The sequence below is a fragment of the Pantherophis guttatus genome, chromosome 1 (genome assembly GCF_059756535.1).
Source record: "Pantherophis guttatus breed Tessera chromosome 1, ASM5975653v1, whole genome shotgun sequence".
Classification (NCBI taxonomy): Eukaryota; Metazoa; Chordata; class Lepidosauria; order Squamata; family Colubridae; genus Pantherophis; species Pantherophis guttatus.
In genome coordinates, this window is record NC_142063.1 from 218,906,556 (window position 1) to 218,931,602 (window position 25,047).

Here is a 25,047-nt window from a genome sequence, read left to right on the forward strand (position 1 = left end):
AAATTGAACTGAAATCTGTGTGCAGCTTAAACTGTGGGACTGATCCACAGGTAACCCCTTCCCCAAATGTTTGTTAATCTCGGAGATAACCACATATTTTATTGCTAACATTACAGGATGCATTGGGTCAATGTATTTCTAGCCGGCTGACTAGCTGGCTCAGAAGTACAATGGTTCTAGATCATTCTTTCTTACAAATTAATCTTGGAACAAACTTTTGTTTTTGCTGAATTGAACCCATGAGAGCTTCACTGTATCTAAAATGGCTTTTAATTTACTATCATCAAGGGAAGTTCTATCAAGAAATAAATCTCTGAATTTAAAGCCTTTCTGCTACTATTAATTGCATGAATTTATCTCAGTGGTACTGTAAAAGCTGGCATAAAAGAGGACAACTAGTGGATAACTCAGTGTCAGAAATTGTCCCCGTTTTTTCTAAGTAAGCAAATTATTCTAAAAAATTGATTCAAAATAGATTCAGTAACTTGGCAACAGACTGCAAGGTTTAAGCTCCTTCCAAAAACTGGAAAAGAAACAAGACCAGTTTCAATCGTTGGCTTAGAAATTGTTAGCTCTTACCGTAGAAAAAGTTTTAAGTATACAGGTAATCCTCTAGTTACGAATGTAATAGAGCATGCCAATTACATTTGCAACCTGAGGGTTCGTTAATTGGATCACATTAAATGAATTTGATCCCTCCCTGCTTTACCCAATGCATTTGCTAATTGAATGTGCAGGTCATTGAGTGCACATGAAGTATCTTAGGGTGGGGAAGACCATGGGGGGCTTAGTGCATCTGACTGCCCAAGGCTTCCCCCGATCTATTGAGATATCTAATGCTTCCCCCCCACTTTCTGTCCCACCGGGTCTCCACAGGCACTGCAAAAGCTTTTGGTGCAGAGGACAGAGGCCTGAAGCAGCGCAAGATCACTCCCCCGAAGCCTTCCATCCTTTTACAAAAGTTTTTGGAGAGGAGCACAGAAGCCTTTGGGGGGTATGATCTTGCACTTCTCCAGGCCTCTGTCCTCTGCACCAAAAGCTTTTGCAAAGGGGCAGAGCTCTTCGGGGGCGCAATCTTATGCTCCTTCAGACTCACTAAGGCTGTCTGGTGCTGCAAAAACAGATCTGGTATCCTGCACAGGCAGCTTCAGTGAGTCAGCCAAGCTGAGCAGGGCACACTCGTTCCTTCTCTGCCTCTGTTCTCACAGCTCTGCTTTTGGAGTGCTCGGAGCAGGCAAAGAAAGCACGATGCCCCGCAGCCCCGCAACAGAAAGTCTGGAGAGGAGATCACTTGCTTGAGGAGAGAGAAGCGGTCAGCTTGTTCTGGAACTCTGGATCTTTGAAAGGTAAGTGAGCAATCAGTAACAGGGTGGGGAGGAGCTGGTGGGCTAGTATAGCAGGGCCAGTGCCTGTTAGGTCCTTAGGGAGGAAATAAGCAGAGGGAAGAATGCAGTGTCTCTACGGTCGGTCGTAAGAGTGAATGACGGCTGTGAAGCTGCAACATTTGTAACATCAGGATTGTCATAAATACTCTTGGGGGTGGTATCATAACTTTGAACCATCACTAAGTGAACTGTCATAATTGGAGAACTACTTGTAACTATATATTGGGAAATGATCCATTTACTTCAAGTAGAACAGCTGATTGGAAAATCCTAGATTCTTCTCTCCACATCAAAATATTGTCTCCCTTTTTTTTTAACTTTAGTGGAGATAAACATTAAAAAAAAGAGTTTAACAATACATCTTGTTTGCAAAGCTAATTTTCATAGCAAAGCAAAAAAGCAATTATTGTGAATTTTGTAATGACTTTTTTTAGCTGTTTTAATTATTGCATTATAATTTTAAGCAGCAACTGGCTTATACCTTTAGTCATTTGTATTCCCAAGGACAAACTTGTGAAATGACTTAAAGATGTAACTGAAATAACTGGAAATATATGCCAACAAAAGAGTTTCAACTTTTTACATTTTATTATTAAATCCAGATAAACTTGAAGTAAAAAAGCAACTAACATGCATGTACCTTAAATAACTCTGTTCTTAACTTTCAACAGATTAGATTAAAACAATACATATATCATATACAAACATTAATAACAAGAAATATATATTTATTTATTTGTGTCCCACCTTTATTATTTTTACAAATAATTCAAAGCAGTAAACGTATCTAACACAGCTTCCTCTTCCTATTTTCCCTAGAACAACAACCCTGTGAGGTGGGTTGGGCTCAGAGACAGTAACTGGCCCAAGATCAGCCTGCTAGCTTTCATGGCTAAGGTGGAATTTGAACTCACTGTTTCCTGCTTTCTAGCCTGATGCCTTAACCACTACACCAAACTGGCTCTGATTAACTAGTATTCCCTTAAGGAAATGGAAATTGTAGCAAACAAAGAGAAGTAAATTCATAACTATCAAATTAACAATCAAAACAATTAACCTTTCAAAGACTTTCATTCCATCTCGATAAATGACAATAAACAGCTAACACAATAATATATTATATTAGATACCCAAATTATGGAATATTATGTTCCAATGAAGCTCCCTGGATATCCTTCAAATAACATGGTCTATGTATCTTTTGATCAATTTTTCAATTATAGAAGCTAGGATATTTTTATTTCAATTTAACAATGCAATTTTTATTTTACTTTATTTTCCTGCCTTCAAGTCAGTCTAGACTCCTGGTGAAAAATTCAGACAGTTTTTCTTAGCAACATTTTAGAAGTGGTTTGTCCATGCCTTGTTGGACTGAGAGAGGAGGGACCAGCTGACTTTAGGCCTAAAGGGGAACTAGAACTCACCATCTCCTAGTTTTTAAATGCTTAAAAAAACAAACAGGCTCTCATAATTCTATTGATCAGTTTTGAAATTGTAGAGGGTAGGATATTTTTATTCTTGATTTAGCATAGAGATTAAGAATACATGAATTTACTGAAAGAAGAATCTGTTAACTCTTCTCATTTCTTCATCACATGTAGTTGTTTACTGGATGCAATGAATGAATTGTCCCACAAAATGAAAGTATGACTATATTAACTAGAACCAAAGGTGCAGACATACCTCTAATGTTTAACTATGACAGTTAGGGTTCTTTGTGACCATATAGCAGATTATTTCCTTCCTCTCTGCTATGGGATGTAGTGCCTACTTGATATGCATGTTCTACACTTCTAAAACAAATGTACTAAGAAATTAACTACAACGGCTTCCTTTTCCTTTTCTTCTCTTTAAACTTTAATCTCTTATTGTCATTGTATAAAACAAAGCTTTTTCATTCCTGATGGGATTTTCTTTTTTTCTCAATGCTAAGAATCAAGCATTCCATGAATTGGAACTTGATATATGCCAGCCAAAGGAATTCTGGCAATGATGCTCTTCCATATAGGGGATACATTATATAGTAATAAGCAAAACCTTGCCCGTCCATATGTTTAAGACCCATGTGCACATTTTATTTCTGGGCTAAGAGCTTTTCCATAAAGTAAGGGGGAGGGCTAGGATTAAATTTGATTTCATTTCATTAAACTACATTAAATATACTTAAGATGATTATTCTCCTGTCGTTTATTTAATAAATATCTCCCATCTGTCAGAATATAAATTACATTTGAGAACCACTTTTAGGGGTATCTAGCAGCTGCACAGATACAGTGCAAAAAGATCATGGAAAGCCATGACTGACCAGAAAGCAATTTCAAGATTTAAATTCTCTTTTCCCATACAAAGAACTTATTTGAAGTTTGGGGGGGGGGGGAAGAATTTACATTTTGTCCTGCAAAGACACACTGAATAAAAACCCTTTATATTTAAACAAACATAAATTATTTTTTTTAAAAAAAGAAATTAAAATGCTTGAGAAGAATAGTTTTATAGGAAATCTGCATGCTAGAAGGAATCTCATAACAAACCTGGATGCATTCAACCTACCATGAGGCATCTCTGAATGTGTGCTGAGATCTTTCAGGGCAATATTTAGTTCCTCCACATTCTGCAGAAGGACGAATGATTTCATTTGACGAAGACGTGTAATATCTGATGATGACAACATGCCAGATTCAAGACTCTTTAAAACCTCATGGATGCTTCCGGAGCTCTCAGCTGACTCTGCACTGTTTGATAGCTCTTAAGGGAAAGAAAAAGTATCAGTGTACAAATATTCCTCGACTTACAACAATTCATTTAATGGTGGTTCGAAGTTACGGCAATGAAAAAAAGTGACTTATGATCATTTTTCACACTTGATGACCGTTGCAGAATCCCCGTGGTCAGGTGATCAAGATTTGGACACTTGCAAACTGGCATATATTTCTGACGATTGCAGTGTCGTGGCTTCATGTGACCACTTTTTGCAAAGTTAATGGGAAAGCCAGGTTTACTTAACAACCATGATACTAAATTAATCCCTGCAGTGATTCATTTACCAACTGTGGCAAGAACAGCCGGGGAAAAAAAAATCAGGCAAATCTCAACTGTCTTTTTTAGCAACAGAAATTTTGGGCTGAATTGTGCTGGTAACTTGAGGGCTACCTGTATGTAAAAAAGCATCTTATTTGCCTTTTCACTCTGTGGTTTTGCTTTTGACAGACTTATTTTTTAAAAAAAATGATATTGAGAAACATTTAGCTCTAGCTTTAGCTTTTATTAGATTTCTATATCGCCCTTCTCCCGAAGGACTCAGGGCGATGTACAGCCATATTAACATATAATTTACCACAGTCGCAGAATCTGAGGGAAAATTTTTATAAAATGTTTTATAGATGGCATTTAGATCCTAAAAAGTTGTCATGTATGTACCCTAATGTTCAGCCAAAATGTTGGAGATGCGAATGTTTGGATGCTACGTATTATCATGTTTGGTGGACCTGTAGGAAAGTTAAGGCTTTTTGGATAAAAATATGGTGGGTCATGCAGAATGTTTTGAAGAAAAAAATTCAATTTTCTCCACAATTGTTTTTATTGGGTATAGTTAAGGGTTTTACACGGGGTGAAATAAAACTAATATTGTATATGATAACAGCAGCAAGATTGTTGATAGGTAAATATTGGAAGAATGAAGTTTTGCCTACTATCGAGGAATGGACTTTGAAGATGGCAAGTTTTGCAGAGATGGCGAAGATCTCAGCATATTTAAAAGATTGTTCACAAGAGACTTATGAATGGGAATGGAAAAGGTGGATAGAATATGTTCAGAACAAATACCAAACTAGAAAGTATCAAATAGCTTTTATTTGAAAATAATGTATTAGAAATATCTTAATGTAAAGAGACAAAGAGGAAAAATTATATAGGGGGAGGGATGGGTTCAGGTTTATATATCAGTGTTATTAGTTATGAGTACATAATAGGGAAGTCTGGGGGGGGAGGGTTAGGGAGGGTTAGGGAGGATGGGAAGTTTGGGGAGGGAGGTGGGGGGGTGAAAAAAGGGGTGAAAATGTAATTGTAAAACTTTTGCAATAAAAAAAAAACATATAATTTACAAAATTTAAAAAATTATTAAAATTGGATATACAAAGATTTGGCCTGCAAATTAAAACTAACATACACCCATTTAAAATTCATATTCATATTAGGCCAGCCCGGCTTGTTGAAATAAAAGGGTCTTCAGGGCGCGGCAAAAGGTGTGCAGGTCGGGGATCATACGTACATCTAGGGGCAGTTCATTCCAGAGGGCTGGTGCCCCCATAGAGAAGGCTCTCCCCCTGGGTGTCGCCAGTCGACATTGGCTGACGGCATCCTGAGGAGCCCCTCTCTGTGGGAGCGAGTTGGCCGGTGGGAGGCTGTCGATGGCAGAAGGCGGTCTCGTAAATACCCCGGTCCTAAGCCATGGAACGCTTTGAAGGTGGTAACCAACACCTTGAATCGCACCCGGAAGACCATTGGGAGCCATTGCAGCTCGCGCAGGAGAGATGTCATGTGGGTGCGAAAAGTCGCCCCCATAATCACCCACGTGGCCACATTCTGGACCAGTTGGAACCTCTGAATGCTCTTCAAGGGGAGCCCCATGTAGAGAGCATTGCAGTAGTCCAGACGTGACGTGACGAGGCATGAGTGACCGTGTGCAGGGCATCCCAGTCCAGAAAGGGACGCAACTGGCGTATCAGGCGAACCTGATAAAAAGCTCCCCTGGCCACGGCCGTCATATGCTCTTCCAAAGAAAGCCGTGCATCCAGGAGAACACCCAAGTTGCGAGCCCTCTCTGAAGGGGCCAAGATCTCACCCCCAATAGTCAGCGATGGCGCCAGCTGACTATACCGGGACGCCGGGAACCACAGCCACTCGGTTTTGGAAGGGTTGAGTCTGAGCCTGTTCCTCCCCATCCAGATCTGCATGGCCTCCAGGCACCGGGACATCACGTCAAGGGCATCATTGGGATGGTCCGGGGTGGAGATGTACAGCTGAGTGTCATCAGCATACTGATGGAACCTCACCCGAAACCACGGATGGTCTCGCCCAGTGGCTTCACATAAATGTTGAACAGAAGGGGTGAGAGGACCGACCCTTGCGGCACCCCACAAACAAGGCACCTCGAGGTCGACCTCTGTCCCCCTGCCAACACAAACTGCATACCGGCGGAGAGGAAGGAGGAAAACCACCGCAACACGGTGCTCCCCACTCCCAACCCCTCCAATCGTCGCAGCATGATACCATGGTCGATGGTATCAAAAGCCGCTGAGAGGTCTAATAGGACCAGGACAGAGGAACAACCCCTGTCCTGAGCCCTCCAGAGATCATCAACCAATGTGACCAATGCCGTTTCCGTGCTGTATCCCGGCCTGAAGCCCGACTGGAACGGGTCTAGATAATCAACTTCATCCAGGTACTGGGGAAGTTGTTGCGCCACCACACTCTCAACAACCTTCGCAACAAAGCAAAGGTTGGAGACTGGATGATAGTTCGCTAATATAGCCGGGTCCAGGGAAGGCTTTTCGAGGAGGGGCTTCACCACCGCCTCTTTCAAAGAGGGAGGGAAGAAACCGTCACTCAAAGAAGCATTAATCCCCTGGAGCCAGCCTCGTGTAACCGCCTGGGAGGCCAGCACCAACCAGGAGGGACACGGTCCAATAAACATGTGGCAGCGCTAAGCCTACCCAGAATCCTGTCCACATCCTTGGGAGTCACAGGGTCAAACCCCTCCCAGATAACAATCTCAAGACCCATCTCCATCACCCCATCTGAATCTACCCAATCAGAATCCAAGCCTTCCCGAATCTGAGTGACTTTGTCATGCAGGAATTGCACAAAATCCTCAGTCCTGCCCTGTAAGGGGTCTTCCCTCGCTCCCAGTTGAAGGAGGGAGCGGGTCACCCTAAACAGGGCTGCTGGGCGGTTCTCTGCAGACCCGATAAGAGTGGAAAAATAATTAGATTTTGCCGCTTTTATCGCCACTAGGTAGATCTTAATATGAGACCTCACCAGTGTTCAGTCAGATTTGGAGCGGCTGGCCCTCCAATCGCTCTCCAGGCGTCTTTTCCAGCGCTTCATCTCTCTCAGCTCCTCGGAGAACCAGGGAGCCAGCTGAGATCGGCACCGGGTCAGAGGCCGCAAAGGCACGATGTGGTCCAAAGCTCCAGCAGCCGCCCTATCCCAGGCAGCCACCAGTTCTTCAGTCGTGCCGTGAGCCAGTGTCTTAGGGAATGGCCCAAGCTCTGTCAGGAACCTATCAGGGTCCATCAGGCGCCTGGGATGGAACCATCTAGTCTGCTCCGTCTCCCTGTGGCGAGGGGTAGCGGTTTGAAAGTCCATGCAAAGGAGAGAGTGATCAGACCATGACAAGGGCTTAATGACTAAATCCCCTATTTCCAAATCACTCTGCCACTGAGACAAAAATCAGATCCAGAGTGTGTCCCCCCATGTGAGTAGGATCATGGTCCAAGGCCATCATGGAAGCCATGAATTCCCGAGCCGCCATAGACATTTCACTGACAGATGGCAGGTTGAAATCCCCCATAACCATAAGCCTGGGGGTATCCACCGCCACCCCAGCTATCACGTCAGGCAGTTCGGGCAGGGCCGCTGCCACGTAGCAGGGAGCCAAGTACATAATCAGCAGGCCCATCTGCACCCCACGGCCCCACTTCACGAGGAGGGACTCACACCCGGCTATCTGAGGTACAATGGTCTCCCTCGGACATAGACTTTCTTTAATGATAACCGCCACCCCCCCTGCCCCTACCCTGGGCTCTCGGCTGATGGAATGCCCGGAAACCTGGTGGGCACATTTCAACAAGGGGCACCCCACCTTCCGGACCCAACCAGGTCTCCGTGATACCCGCCAGGTCCGCTCCCCCTCTTGAATAAGATCATGAATGAGGAGGGCTTTATTTACCACGGACCTGGCATTGCACAACATCAGCCAGTGGCCCAGGCCCTGAGGCTCTGTGCTACCTGGGGAACGAGAAAAGCATTGGGGACCGGAGTGTTTCTGAATCTGGGCCTCTTAAATTTGCCAGGTCCATCCTGCTCTGATGGGTCTGTATAAAACCATACATACACCTTGAGTACAGTCCTGATGAACATCAAGTGAGCTTATGCTGAGAAGCTATAGGCATTACACATGACTTTTACATTACATTACACATTACACATGAGTATGACTTCAACCTGATGATATTGATATGAAGAGAGCTTCATATAAATATCAATTTTTAAAGGCTGAGGTCCATGCATAATCAATAACTAGACCCAAAATTATGAACTCCCTCCATTTAAAAGGATTATGGGATGAGATGGCAACTTTGTCTCATGGATCTTCCGTATATGTCAATGATCCCTTGGTGCCACAGCCAAGGGATCATTGACATATATGTCATGTTTCAAGAGCCAAGGGATCAATGATCATATATGTCATGTTTCAAGAGCAACATGCCTTTGAAAAACAACTCATCCTAGAACAATACTTCTATTCCCTAATCTGTGATTTCAAATAAAATAATTACTAAAATAACATCAAGCATACATAGAAAGAGGCTGAAAGGGTGAGAGAAGTCATCCAACTGTTTATGAGACACTATGGAAAGAAAGTGAATAAAAAGCATTAAGATGCTAGTTATGCTATTGTTTTTAGTAATGCAAATAGACTATTCCCAGTGACAATGTAAATCAAAGCAGAAGAAAAACTTTATTTCACAAACATAGCTAATTATCATATTCTTGTCATAGAAAGATAGATAGATAGATAGATAGATAGATAGATAGATAGATAGATAGATAGATAGATAGATAGATAGAGGATTTTTTCCATGTTTTTCAAATATGAAAATGAACTTTTTTCACTTATGTCCTTTCCCGTCCCATCCCTTTCTTTCTGCCCAGTTATCATCTCTGGTGGTAAAGCTTCAAGTTTATATTCCAACAAGGGTTTGCAGATGTGTTTGAAATTCAATCTAACAAAATAAAGGAATCTGTATTCAGTACAGCTACTTCCTAAATCTGAAAAATGCAGGATCATTTTCTTTGAAATCTTTGCCTGTGGGTGTATGATGCCTGCTCATGAATAATTTACTGGACCTTTGTGCCACTGCATCTTCTGGAAAGTATAGCATGAAATCATACTATATACCATTGTCCCCCGTACTTTAGGAATTAAACGGGAGACACAGAAAACAGGTTCTGTAGTTTACATGAAAAAGGGAAGTTTCAGTGCATGCGCTTAGAAATGCATCTCATTAGAATAAACAATGATTATTCATATATTCAAGTACATCTAAAAGCATAGTTCCTCACATCTGCTATTGTATCAGAGCTATCCTGGAAATAGGCATCAAACAAAAAACAAGAGCAGGCTTGAATCAATAGAAGTAGTCTTTGACTTATGACCACAACTGAGCCCAAAATTTCTGTTGCTAAGTGAGACAGGTGTTAAGTGCCCCATTTTACAACCCTTCTTGTTACGGTTATTAAGTGGCTCACTGAAGCTGTTAAGTTAGTAACACAGTTACTAATGGCTTCCCCATTAACTTTGTCAGAAGATGTTGTGGCCCATCAGCAGCCTGTGCAGCTAGTAGCTGATTCTGACAGCGAGGAGGCTGGTGTGGTGCTGCGCCAGCAGCCTGTGCAGCTGGCACTTGAGTCAGACAATGAGGAGGCTGGAGAAGATGTGGTGCCAGAGGTGGGGATTCAGCCAGGGCCTTCAGAACCTCCAGAAGCTCCTATAAGTGAAGAGGAAGAAGAGCTGCCAAAAGGTAGGAGTGGCTCCTCAGGAGGAGGTCTCCTCGAGAGTAAGGCTTGGGGCTAATTGGCCACTCCCTTAGCCTATTTAAGGAAGGACGACTGAGGCAATTTGCAGGGAACAACTTCGTTCACTCTCCTTCGTCTTGATCTTAGTTCTCTTATCAGCTTCCTGCTTCTGGGCTTTCTGCCAACCATAGTAAGATTACGATTATTTATTCTTTGGATTCTTGTAGGCTGTTAAGAAAGTTAATTAACAGCCTTTGTTTGAAAAAGACTGATTTAATTTAGTAAACTAAGGTTTGTACAGACTTTGTGTGTTCTGCGTTCTATAGGGTCCGTAGCTTGGGCAGAACAGAGGATGGAAAAAGGTGGATCCCATGACCCTGGGATGCTGTAGTCCTGATAAATGTGAACCAGTTGCCAAGTGTGAAGTTTGATCATCTGACTGTGAGGATGCTGCAACAGTGATAAAGTGTGAAAGCGGTTACAATCCCTTTTTTCAGTGTTGTTTGAACAGTCACTAAATAAATGGTTGTAAGTTGAGGACTACCTTCACTGTCCACAGCCAGACACACTTACTATCCATGTCTTCTGAATCAGCTACAGCTTGCAATATAGAACACCTATGAGCAGTGGCGGGATTCAAGTAATTTAACAACTCTGCCCTAATGATTTCTTCCAACAACCAGTTTGCCAAACTGCTCAGAAAGTTAACAACCTGTTCTCCCAAAGTGGTGCAAACTGGCTGAATCCCACCACTGCATATGAAGTAGCTGAGGGTTGGGTGATTTTATTTCCTCCACTTCTTCATTCTTTTTTTCCCCCAATCTTTATCATTGTAAACTTTAATAAAAACTATTATTTATAAAAAAAGAACAGCCCCATCTGCATCCAATGGGCCTTAATAAAGCATGCAACGTTGGCCATTCTTCCAGAATAAGTTCATAAATGAGAGAAGCTCTATTATAGACCAATCGTGGTATTCAGAAGCAACAGCGAGAGGTCAAAGCTTCTGAGGATAGAGATTTGGCACTGGAGCTGAAAGCTGGAAGTGATTTTAAGAATTGATTGCTTTCCCGTGAATAGCCCACTTCCCCAGATTCCATCTTCTGCTGCACGAGTGGCACAGATTCAGTGGCTACTGCTACATGAGTGGCAATATGAAGTCCTTTATGGCATCACGCCTGGCTATCTTCATGGCCTGAAGCCTGGCTATCCAAGTATCCTTGTTTCTCCACCTTTCTCATCCAAAAAGATATGACACAATCCTGGTTCCAAGTTTAAGTGTCATCCAATAGGATATAGAACTATACTTTCCCTGTCACAACACACTTTCTCTATAGAGAACAGTGTTTTTCAATCCTGGCCACTTTAAGATGTCTGGACTTCAACTCCCAGAATTAAAGTTGCCAACGTTGAGAAGCACGTCTCTAGAAGGATATCATCCTGGAAGTTTGAGTGATCCTATCCTCACTGGGACAAGCCTTGACAGACAAGATCTTTTCTTAGACAGCGAGTTCAGGAAGTACGTGCCTTCTGAAGGAATTGCATAAATAGGTTAGCTGTGTTGGTTCCCAGTTGACTATCTTCTTTTTCTCTTTTATTATATTGGGCATGTTTTTAGCTGATATCCTTCCCAGAATCATTATAGGTTGGGTGATCTTATAAATTTGATAAATAAATGAAGACCTTATTATCAAGGGCAGTGGAAAAGTCTTCTTGGTTCCTGAGTATAGGAACTAGGGCTGATCGTATCTTCAAAAGAGGGGGGGGGGAAGGTTTAGCTTCAAAATACTTTTGAGCAAACTTCCTTTCCAAGCAATGCAGTGCAGTCTCTTTCTTTCTAAGAGGAAAGCACTGTGGAAGGAGACTGAAGGGGAAAATCTTCTCCTGCTGTCCTGGCTGACATGGTTCCAGATTGGGTGGCTTTGCCAAACAGGACAGAAATTAAGACTAGTACGATGCAACTGAGAGTCTTCAGTTGACACTTGAGAAAGAAGGCTGACAGGACTCTCCTCCAACAACTCTGGACCCAGTCAGTTCAAGGTGACCTTTTCAGGGTTTGTTTTGTTAAGGCCTTCTCCTCAGAGGAGAGGAGAGGTAGTTTGTTTAGGGACTGTTCAAAGTTACAACGGCTCTAAAAAAAAGTGACTTATGACTGCTTTTCACGCTTATGACCGTTGCAGCATCCCCATGGTCATGTCACCAAGATTCAGACGCTTGGCAACTGGCTCATATTTATGACAGTCGCAGTCTCCCAGGGTCATGTGATCCCCTTTTGCGATCTTCTGACAAACAAAATCTGCCTGCAATTTCTGCAGGTTCGAATCTTACCAGGCTCAAGGTTGACTCAGCCTTCCATCCTTTCTAAGGTAGGTTAAATGAGGACCCAGTTTGTGGGGGCAATAAGCTGACTTTGTATAAATATACAAAAGTATGAAGGCTATTGCTTAACGCATTGTAAGCCGCCCTGAGTCTCCGGAGAAGGGCGGCATATAAATCAAATTAAAAAAAAAAAATCAATGGGGACGCCAGATTCACTTAACAACTACGGTACAAATGGGGGCAAAACTCATTCCACAAACGTCTCATTGAGTAACAAAAATGTTGGGCTCAATTGTGGTCCCAAGTCAAGGACTACCTGTATCCTGTTGCCTTAACTTGCAAGGTGAATCTAAAATAGCTTGCATAGGCCCAATTGGAGTTATGTATGTATTTTCTTTCTTTCTCAAATTGAGAGCACAAAGCCATCATCAGTCTTTCTCCCTCCCTATATCTGACAGTGGAAAAATAATTTGTTTCCCCTCCTTCAAGTCACTGTCATGTGTGATGAAATATACCTACTGTCAGAAAAATAGATTTCCTGTGTTGCTTGCAAAAAATCCAGTATGTCATCTACTTTATCTGCAACTTCAAACTCTCTCTCTCTCTTTTCTTCAGGCATATATGTGAATTCGGTAGCAACGGGTTTTCCTAGTAAGCCAGCTGCTCTCATTTTTTCTTTCCGCCGCTTCTTTTTCATCTTCCTCTTTTGGTTTTGAGTCAAGTTTGGACTGTCCCTGTGTTGCAGCTGCAAGTTATCTCCAATCGGGTTTTCACGCCCTCCACATCTTGCTGGACTTCCATGTCCATCAGCAGGAGTTTGACAAACATTCTTCCGTTTTTTCCTCCGTCGCTTTCTTGGAAGTTGTCCTTTATCATTCTCCTCTGTGCATTGAAAGAAAAACACAATGGACTGTAAATATAATAGGGGGGTATGGAGCAATTTGGCTATCTGGATAAAAATATCCCTTTTCTCTAAGACGGTGATGCTTAATAATCTCAGATGGGGGAGAGAGAGAAAATTCGTTTTGATTACAAGTACAGGTAGTCCTCGACTTACAACAGTTCATTTAGTGACCATTCAAAGTTACAACGGCACTGAAAAAAGTGAGTTATGGTCGTTTTTCATACTTAGGACTGTTGCAGCATCCCCACGGTCACATGATAAAAAATTCATATGCTTGGCAACCGATTTATAACGGTTGCCGTCTCCTGGGATTATGGGATCACCTTTTGTAACCTTCTGACAGGCAAAGTCAATGGAGAGGCCAGATTCCCTTAACACCTACAGCGATTCACTTAACAACTGTGGCAAGAAATGTTGTCAAATAGGTCAAAATTCACTTAACAAATGTCTCACTTAGCAACAGAAATGTTGGCTTCAATTGTGGCCATAAAGTCGAGGACTACCTGTACTTTTATTCTTCATTTACTATAAGTATATTCCTCATTAATGAGTGGCATGATCTCTCTCTCTCTCTCTCTCTCTCTCTCTCTCTCTCTCTCTCTCTCTCTCTCTCTCTCTCTCTCTCTCTCTCTCTCTCTCACACACACACACACACACACACACACACAAAGACAAATTAGTATTACAGTATAAGGAGTCTTACGTTTTGATGAGCGGAGGCTGGCCAACACAAAGGAGAGAATGAAGTGAGATAAGCACAAATGCTGAGTATTACTATTTGATTTGAATAGGAATGAGGGCCTCTTCATTTGTGTCATATAATTATAAACACATAACATTCACTGAGCAAATAAAATAGACATAAAATAGCTCATAGAAATTTAGCACATGTAAAAATATGTAAATATTTAACACTTAAATAAATATTTAAAACTAAGTGTCATTTAGTTTTAATCCTATTAAATTATTAGAATTGAAAGTAAATGATATTCACTCAGGATTGGGCCATGTGGACAGTGTTCTCTCTTGCCAGCATGAGGTCTTCCTCCATACATGTTGAAGGACATTGTAGCATGTGTGAAATGGATTATTCTTCTCCCCACATACTCTATACACAGAGTCTTGTCATGTATCTGCATGTCTTCTATAGGGAACCCTCATGTGAAGATGAGAACTAAAGGGCTAAGACGCAACTTTACGAAATTGGAAGAATTGGAAGAAACGATTGCAGTAACACCAATTTATGTTCCTTTAATTAAGCAAATTACAGTTTAGAAGAATGTATACAAGAAGCTTCAAGGTCAATTTAAATAATTTCCAATTAAATAGTGGGTAACATGGGAGATCCCTCCCTCAAAAATGATTGTTTATAAGGTGGCTAGCTATGTTCTCAAATAAAAATATATAAGGAATTATATCCCATGTTCTCTGACACACCCATATCTCTGCAGATACATGACAAGACTCTGTTTTCAGCGAATGCCAACAAGAATGACAATACTGTTTTAAATACTCATCTACGTCTACTGCTGAGTTGTTTATTAATATTGTTCTATCAGCTGGCACTAGCTTTGTCTCAACTTTATTATATATTATCTTTGCTACTGTACCATGTTTCACATTTTTAATTCACCTCTGCAGTGTCCAGAAGATGCCCTTCACTGAGAGGTCTACAAGCAGAATTAATATGCACATACACCTGAGAAGCCAGTGATAAAAAAACATACGAGAAAAATCTATGTTTTGGGTTTCTAAATGTTTTATTTTTGCTAGTTTGGCTTCTGGCACCCAATATTCATCCGGTGCCCCAGCTACAATTCATCCCCAGCCTTTATACTAATAAATTTGCTCTAAAGATGAGAAATGCAATTTCATTTTTGTAACCTCTCGGTTCTCGGGCTTTGTTATCTCTGAAACACTTCCTCTCTCTTTTCATAATATCAGCTCCAGAGTTGCAAGTTCTTTAACTGACAGATGAGTGACTCACTGCAGAGCAGTTCTGATCCCTTCAAAGGAGGAGGAATAAAAAACCCATTTGCAATTCAACGCTGCAGCACAAAAAAGACTGAAATAATTTGCACCACAAACCTACACCGAACAGTGTTTTACCTGTATGACAATTGAAACAAACATCTCCTGGGAGAATACAGACAGATGAGAGGAAGAACAAATGACAAATACATTCCAGCCCTGCATAAACTGGTACAGATGTTAAGGTATCATTGCTTAAACTCCCTTTTTAAAGAAAAAAAAATGTAACGAGATCTGTGGCTTGAGCAAAGAGGGGTTATACTTTTTTCTATGCTGACAGAAAACCATAATCCTACACACACTTATCTGGGAGGAAGTCCAAGAGAAACTCATCCATTAGTTAAAGAAACATTCTTTGTTCAAAAACCGAAAACAACGTTTGTGTGTGACCATGAAGAATATATGAATCACTTTGAATTGGTTGTATAAAGCACCTCATGGAAGTTCTCTTTGTCTAGCAATCTCAATAACAATAATAGAAATATTTGATAAAGAGGAATACATGAAGGGTTTCTGTAGGAAACATATCCGACTTCTTAGTTATTTATAGCTCTTTCTTTCTATTATAGAATTTTTAGTAATGCACTGTAAGAAGAATTCTCCAGTATTTTCTCATCCAACTTAGGGGGTCAAACTAGGTGTTCATTTTAGCAAACAATTATAACACTGTGTCCTCTTGCTAGGTCCTGCATAGGAGTAGTAAGTAACAGCTATTCTATTCTTTGGTTTGTTCACCTTCATGAGTATATAGCTTGCAAGAACCTAGAGTAGAAGTTTAATCTTGAAGGAAACAGTATACCAGAGCTCTAGCTTTAGCTGTTTACCAATGTTAGATATTCTGTATCTTTAATATATGGTTGCAAAGGAGTGGATTGCTAAAAAGAGACAGTTCTTAGACTAAACAAAGAGTTCTTTATGAACACCTGTGGTGTTATGAATTATCACTATGCAATTACGCTTGCTCATAGGTCTTCAGCTACTGAAAATAATTAGTCCAGTGTTCATATCTGTGTGATGGAAAACTTACAATTATTTCCAAGTAACCATGAACACAGAAGGTGGCTGCTTAAAGACCATTAGCTGCAATTCTTCTCACCAAGCTGCCATCCTGGGACAAGAATGGCTGACTGTATGTCACTTTGCGCATTTTGGAGGGATGGAGGAAAGTGGCAGTTGTGCTGAAATATAGCAATAATGACAATTCTTTTACTGGGATCATTGGCATTGCAACTGATTTTCAAGAAGCTATTGATAAGTCTGCTCTAACACCAAGATGGAGGAATTTCAGCTGTGACCTAAGACGAAGGAATTTCAGCTGTAAGCTAATACTAGGGAAGCTGGGGGAAAAAAACATACTCATATGTATACTTGTTATTAGCACTACATTTCTGAATCACCTGTTACTTAAATATATCATTAGCAACATTCCCCAACAAATAAAACAACTTAAAATAAGAAAAAAAAACTTTCAATAAGTTAAATAATTTTAAAAATCTACCAAAACCAATATTAACTAAAAGCCTGACTACTGATATCTACTTTTAAAGCTTCCTCCAACCATCCAAAGATTCAACAATTATTCTAAATCTAAGGGGTCATTACAGAGAAGGGCTAACTTTGAATTTCTGCTAGGAGAATCAGCAGCTGTTGCAAGATTTCTTCGATAGACTAGGCTTGAAGTGTCCAGGGTTTTAAATAACCATCGGCAATTATTTTGTAAGTGCTTATTTCCTGTATTTTGCCAGGAAACTAACTGGCAACCTTTGAATCAATCAGGCTGCCAAATTTTGAGTCCACAGATTTTTTTTTCTATAACCTCTCCAGTCAAATTCAAGCACAACAGATTGAGTCTGCCAGTAGCAATAGCAATAGCACTTAGACTTACATACCACTTCATAGTGCTTTACAGTCCTCTCTAAGCAGTTTACAGAATCAGCATACTGCCCCCAACAATCCGGGTTCTCATTTTACCAAGTTTGGAAGAATGGAAAGCTGAGTCAACCTTGAGCCGGTCAGGATTGAACTGCTGGCAGTCACAGAAATTAGCCTGCAATACTGCATTCTAACCACTGCACCACCATGGCTCCAACCTTCAAGTTACTGGCAGATGTACCAGTGTAATTTTCTTTTAAAATGGACAAACGTGGTTGATTGGCTAAGCCTGGTTTAAAATACCATATTTTTCGGAGTATAAGACACACCAGAGTATAAGACGCACCTACCTTTTTTGGTTGTTGTTGTTTTTTTAAGTTTTTTTTTATTTTTTAGATAAACACACATACAAACATACAATGTATTTTCTTTGAACAGAGTATTTGGCCGGTTCACAAATTTAAACAGTGTTTAGTCATTTCAATTAAATTTACAATTTCTATATTTCCTTTTTGCCATACTTATTCCTCATCTATTTTTTTTTTAAAAAAACCAATATTACCCTTCATTCTCATCTCTAATCTTAATCAAATTCAATTTTTCCCTTCTATTCTATATTATACCCCTTCCCATTGTCATCTATTTTTATATTCATCCTCACATTGGTTAATTATGTAATATAACTATTGTTTAATACAAATTCATTTTTATATAAATCAATTAGTTATATAACTATATTTTTTGTATATTAATCAATATGAACATGAATATTCCAATTATTTCCATGCAATCCAATTTCTTACAAATCAATTAATTATATTTACCAATAATAATAAACCAAATAATTTCCCCCATATATTCCTCCAAACCACAACTTAACCATTTCTGCTTTCAACACAATATACAATTAATAGTATCTCAATTATTACAATTCCCTAGTTAAATAGAGCTTTCCCCTTATGTTACTCATTTTCACATCTTAAACTCTCCCAATAACCCAAAGCCTTGCCCATATAGAAAAATATTCCAATTATTATTCATTTTATTTTTACAATCATGATTTCCCATTAATTTCTTACTACTATTCATATTTCAATTCTAAATATGTATAACATCTTTCTCTTTCATTTCTTTTTCTTTTTCTCCCTTCCCATTTTTATTTTTGCCTTTTTTCTTTTGTGTTTTAAAATCTTGAACTCTCCTCTTTTGCCCTAAATTTTCCATTGTTTGCACCTACCTTTTTTGGTGAAGAAAAAGAAATCTCCCTCTGCCTCATTTTGCCACGTTGCAGTAAACAGCCTGCTTTACTTTCAGTTTCGCTTTTCAGCATAGCTTGATTAGCACAAGGGGAAAAAAAATCTGTTCCAGCACTCTTTACAGCAAGCAGCAGAGCGCTGCGCAAAACAGCTGAGAGCAAATCAGCTGAGAGTCGGGAGGCTGATCTAATCAACTTGTGGTAATTAGCCTATGCTGAAACTGAAAGGAGCTGTTTTTTCTTGCTGTTTGCTTGCAAGGAGGTAACTGCTGCGAGGCACAGGCCAAAGGGTGGGGGCCAGTGGGTGGGCAGGGCTACATTCAGTGCATAAGACGCACCTAAATTTTCACCCCCTTTTGGGGGGTAAAAAGGTGTGTCTTATACTCCAAAAAATACGGTAAATGTTCCTGCTATTGCCTCAGTTTGAGGTACAGACATCGTTCTGAAGATGTATATAACCCTATCAATTGTAAGTGCTATCATGGTGCTCCAATCTTGTTTGGAGCCAGCTTCCTTTTTTTTCCTCTTTAAGCCAGCCCGTGGCCACCAGAAAAGTTGGTCATCTCAGAAAACTCTTCAAAAAGAGTTTGTGGCACGCTGTATTTCATCAGATGAAGAATCAGGAAGGACTCCCTCAACAATTTCATGCAGATGTAAAAAGTGATGAAGGCAAAAGAGCCCTAGTATTGAAAGCAAACTCTACCCAGAGCCTGGAGTTCAATCCTGACAGGCTCAAGGTTGATTCAGCCGTTGATCCTTCCGAGGTTGGTAACACGAGGACCCAGATTTTGGGAGGCAATATGGTGACATTTTAAACCACCCAGTGAGTGATGTAAAGCACTATGAGCACTATGTAAATGCTATTGCTATTGCTAGAAGGGAGACACAGGATCTCTGTATAAATTATCCGAAATAATTGTGTAGAAAATCAGTCTAAGAGGTCAGAATGGAACAGCTACAAAGCAAATGCAGATCCATCCCTTTCCCTCCCACCGAGATAATACAGAATAATATGGTAGATGGCTGATAAAAACAATTGTCACACTCCCTCTGTGTGACAAAAAAATCATCAAGCCATCTAAGGCAGTTTTAATGCCACAGCCCTCTTCCTAAAAATACGTTGTGAAATATGCCATGTGGCATAATACCATCATACTGAGTTTTCCCATTACCTTTTCTTATCCCAGGCAGTAGTGGTTGCTGCCAGAACACACAGCAGGGAGGCAGATTTTGGCAGCCACCCATGTTTTCGTTAACTTCTATTTTCACCCTCATTCTGCCGAACTGAAACACAATGTTCAAGATGTCTTGTTTCAAAGATCACATTGGAATGTATTTTACATCTTTTCCAGCTTATTCAAGCTGGTGTTGTGAACATGCCCAAACAATTCAACCTTTCATAGATATGAATCCAGATCTCTACACAACTGAGATTTCCCTCCTGTTAAGGACAAAATGTTGAAGGTAACTTGTACCATATATATCTGCTCTTAATCTTGGCAACAGGTTGCCTCCATTTTCCATTTCAGATATATTGGAAGGAACCAGCACTGTGTCTCACCTAGCAAGCAACATGATGAATTCAAGGAGCTCACAAACATGGAAATAACCCATCTTTCATTGTTGTCCCTTACAGCTGCTAAATTAAGGTAGTTATTTATAGCCCAATTCTCCATGACACTGTCTTGGCCCTTTTCAAAATTGTCAATTAGTGTCCATCATTCCATTTGATGTAGTAAATCCCAAGTTAAACTATCTCCAATTTGCTTCCTCATCATTTCTAGCTCAAATAATAGCCTGTGGATCGTTGCCAATCAAGCTTGATGAAACATACAAAGCGTTTCCCTGTATGTTCTGCAGCAGAATCAGGATTGCAAGATTATTAGAGACCTTGTTCTCAGTCTTTGAGAAGAACATTTCAGGAGCTACATAATTTATGACACTTAAAAGAACTGGTCTGAGATGTAATAATAATTCTGAGAAATATGGGACCATGTTAGAAAACCCTAAGCCCTTACCAATTTATCTCCCCCTTTATTTATTATTATTATTATTATTTTGCAATTTTGTTTTTCTTAATCTGGCATGCCAAAATTTGGTTTATGAATGAGACATTCAAAGAACCGCAAACGTTTTCCCTCCCATTTTTTTTTAATGCAGTGTATTTGGCTTGATGTAGTAATTATATTTATATACAGTTAGAGCTGTGGGGGAGCAGTGATTAGAGTGCAGTATTGCAGGCTAACTCACCTCTCATTGCCAGCAGTTCGATCCCAACCGGCTCAAGATTGACTCAACTTTCCATCCTTCTGAGGTAGGTAAAATGAGGAGCCAGATAGTTGGGGGCAATATGCTGACTCTGTAAACCACTTAGAGAGGGCTGCAAAATGGTATATAAGTCTAAGTGCTATTGCTATATGAATGTAATTAGATCTTCTACCTCTTTAATGGCATTGATAAAAGTGGGGGAGGGGTGTTTCTCTCCAAATTTAACCATTATGTTATTTTATCCAATGGACTACTGTGGAATAGACTCCAGGAGCTGTTTTTTTTTTAGAGATAAAAGCCATTCCACTGTGTATTCATAAACTTAGTGATCTGTCTCTTAAAGTTATAATACCAATATCTATTATTAATACAATTTATTACATTTGTTTCCCACTGTTCACCCATGATCTTAAGAAAATTGACACAGTGCTCCCTCCTTTATTATTCTCTAATGGGAAGCTACTACTATATTGACTTTGCCTGCTGTGAACCTGGCTCTAATCATAGCTGACTTTTTGCAAAGGCAGAAGAAAAACTGCAATGCTAGATTTTTTCCCCATCCCTTATAGCAGAATGTTTCCTTTAATGCATCATTTCACACACGGATAGTCTGCGAATGGGAGTGCTCTGAAACCTGAGATGCAACTTGGCAAAGAGCAGCTTGGGTCAAAGCGGATCTTGCTGTCCTGTGCTATTCAATATCGGCTTTGTGAAAATTTAACATTGGTTAAAGAATAAATAAAAGAGTTTGCGAAGGGAGGAAAGGAAGAAAAGAGTACCACATTTCTGATTTGTTTTTACTTTACTTCAGGAGAGGGCTTAAAAGGAGAAAATGGAAGGGACAGCTTTGAATATGTGTAATTGAATGATGACTATCTTGATGCATTAAGACAGCAGAGTAGAGTGTTTTTTCAAGCAATTATATCCATCAGTCCTTTCAGATTACAGTGGTGGATTGGAAAGTCACTGGCCAGCTACATGATTGCCAAAGTCCATTATTTTGAAGAAATAAAGCTTTTGCTTTCGGTATCTAATGGGGACACCAAGGGTATTTTCAATACAAAGGAAGACAGAAAGCAAAGTCACAGAGTGTTTTCAGAAATATTCACTAATCTAATCACGCATTATCCCTTCTCCATATATTCATTTAAATATTCCATATATTTTCTTTTACCTGGAAGACTAATACTGGTGATGTATTTTATCACTGCGGTGTTTTTTTAAAAAATTTATTTTCAACAATCTTACTGGTGCTTAAAGACTTCTGAAATCACCTTAATTTGACATCCTCAAATTTATTTAGTTAATAGAATTCAGTGTTTAGGCTGCAGCTTTGGGGATAGATGTTTCATACCAGTCAGGTAGCAACATAAGTATTCTGATTTCACCTTATTAAAAACCTTGCGCCTCATTAAAGAATTATTATCACAATTTCTCTGGCAATTGATCTAATAATTATCATTATTACAAACTATCGTAAATAGTGACAGCATTTATTTAATCTTAAAGACCTCATTAATTTAATTCTCCCCAAATGCTGATATCTAATTGCCCCAATTTTCTATTTCACATGCAAACACACAGAGACAGCATTTTTTTCCCCTCTTCTTCCTTTAATTATGAACCGGATTTAAATTTGTATATTTGGTTACATCCATTTCACATTCATTAAAATATAATCAAACATCTGAATGTTAGTGACACTATGGAAACAAATCTATGCTTTAGGAAACCAAAGACACTTCCATTTTGCCCAATGAATCTAAAATCCTTACATCCTATAAGACTGTACTGTTATTTAGTATTACAGAGTTTTAATAACTTTGATAATGGTAGCAAGACTGACTTCTTCTCAGTTATTCAACACTATTGATACAAAAATCAGGGTAAATTGTCCTAGTCAGGAGAAGGAGTCAGAAACTTTTCAAATCCAAAAAATGGATTTTGTAGGGAAAACGACGAAAAAGCAAAATCAAAGAGGGAGAAATTCTCCCTGTTCCTTCTTTCCCAGGTGTTCTATAAAATTCTATAAATCTGACATTCCGTTTAGTATTTTGTGATAACTCAGTTAGGGTGACTATCAATAATCAAACAGGTTGATTATTGGGATGCTGACCTTCAGCTAACTCTAAACACAGGTAGTCCAAAATTCTAGGTCCCTTCTTTGATAGAAAGTCCCTGACATTTAATGTCTAAATTGTATCTACATTTTAATCCCTTTTGCATTTCTTTTAAAGTAACAGACGAACGCGCCTAAAAGACTGCCGCTTCAGCAATGGAGAAGAAGGAAGGAGGAGAAAATGAGCTTTTCTTTTCATTTCTTTACAACAGCATCTCTACCCTCCAGGGAAAGTGTGTCACTGGAAAGAAATGTCAAGGTTTCATTATGTTTCGTGCAAAGCATCTCTCTAATTTAATTTTCAGTGAAGCTGTCCATGTTCTGAATGGGGGTAGATTTATAAATTGCATTAACGGATGTATTATACTATTGTGGATGACTGCCGCACTATTAATCCGAAAGCCTTCAAAGATTGGCAAGGTCACTTCAGTCAGTTGGGTCTCAGCCTCACCCTTGTAACAGGTCCCATGGAAGTGACACCTGGGTTTTGAGGCCACGTTCATTCAAATGGCCTTTAGACATGGGCCAGCAGATAAAATCTTCAATAATAGGAACAGCATGCTACTGAATAAAAGTAGCAAACAATTAAATTTATCTAAATTTCTCCTTCTCAATTTGAATTCAGTGAGCATCTGCATTTGATAGGTTCAGTCTTTTGTCATTCTAACCTGACTGGCTTCATGGCTCCAGAGACAGCAACTCCAGCAATATTTTGTAGCAGCCCTTTTGTGCTGTATCAGAATGACACTTGGATGCAAGCACTGGGATTTATGGTCTCCTTGGTGGAGGAACCTTAATGTAATTCACTTGTTTTTAAAACAAAATAACCAATATTAGACAAGCGTGGTATCCAGTGTTATCTATTCAATTTGGATCTAGGTACGCAAAATTGGGTAAAAGCTTTAACACATTTCATTTATTCAGATGCACAGAAATGAGGAATCTGAACAAATAAGGGTAACAGATTTGAGCTATTAAGTTTTGAGTTTAAGTAAAGAATACCTGATGAATTCAGATGAGATTGTTTAGATGAACAGTGTTTAGAATTAAAATTTTACTTTATATGTAATAAGGAAAGAGCAGGAGTTTAATGCAAGACGTATAACTGGATGAAACTGTACAATATTCGTTAGTTTCTATCAGACATTTGTTTTAACTGAGAAACATTTTCATGGCGGTACAATATATATAAAAACAGTTTTGAGAGAAAAAGCAGTTGCGTAAGATAACCCAGATACGATATGGACCAATGTGTAAATGTCAACTGGTATATTTTTGAATATTTCCTGATCATCAAAATATTATAGATTATATAGACACAGATACTACTTTTATACTTGAATCAAACGTATTCTTAAAAAAAATATATCAAAATTTCAGAATTGCTAACGTTTTTTCTTAAAATTCCTGAAAATCGCACTATATTGCATTTTGGTATTAGACAGCATTACCATCTACAATTGGAAGAAACTTCCCTACCGGCTTCAAAGGAGTTTTTGTTCTGTATTACTAAGGTCACACAGACAATTGGCTTGTGCAAAGCTGTCAGCCTAAATCAGTGCATTCCGTTGACCGCCAATCTGATCCATGTCACCCTTGAGAAAATAATCCATTCATAACACAAGGCAGGTTAATATCAGAGTTAAGTATGTGACCGTTACATGCAAGGAATCAACAGGGCAGTCAGATATTGCCCTTGCTTCATCCTGCCCTCTGCAGGAACAACATTGAGGATGTGTGCCACCTTGCGGCTGTGGAAAAGAGATACACTTAAAATCCCTCCATTTTTTTAATACATTAGAAAGAAAGGGGAATAATTCATATTCCTTGCTTGCTGAAGAAAGGGGCCAATTGCGGCATTGCGTAGATGACTTGCATTCTCTTTTGCTTATGTGCTCAAAAGGAAATAGAAATAAATATGAATTTTTGTCTGGGCAGAAAGCAAAATCAAAATAAGAGTGTTCGGTGAGAATTAAACAATATCTTATTCAAACTATGTGAGTGAGACTTTAAGTTTCCGTATATGGAAATGATAGTATAGCAATATATGAAAAAAAAACAATCACTTGGGGAAAATCTGTTCAGGCAAAATTAT

General features: G+C 39.5%; 1 protein-coding gene and 1 long non-coding RNA gene across 9 annotated transcripts in view; one reads left to right on the plus strand and one right to left on the minus strand.

The window, feature by feature from the left end:
• The window catches only part of ERICH1 (glutamate rich 1), an 87,982-nt gene that overhangs the window by 12,117 nt on the left and 50,818 nt on the right, over nt 1-25,047 (minus strand). For 2 of the 8 annotated variants that reach the window (XM_087882442.1, XM_060689261.2), the window contains 3 exons: nt 19,738-19,849; nt 13,023-13,385; nt 3,936-4,130 (listed from right to left, as the gene is read on the minus strand). In XM_087882442.1, coding sequence (XP_087738568.1) covers nt 3,936-4,130; nt 13,023-13,385; nt 19,738-19,849 — 670 coding nt within the window. Of the gene's footprint in view, nt 1-1,951; nt 4,131-13,022; nt 13,386-14,110; nt 14,316-19,737; nt 19,850-25,047 lie in introns of those variants that run through there. The other 6 variants (XM_087882440.1, XM_087882438.1, XM_087882443.1 and 3 more) reach the window with 5 other exon arrangements.
• On the plus strand, nt 1,237-23,205 carry LOC148116781 (uncharacterized). The gene is made up of 4 exons (XR_015731332.1): nt 1,237-1,346; nt 20,095-20,214; nt 20,829-20,879; nt 23,071-23,205. It is a non-coding gene; the product is annotated as an uncharacterized LOC148116781 (long non-coding RNA).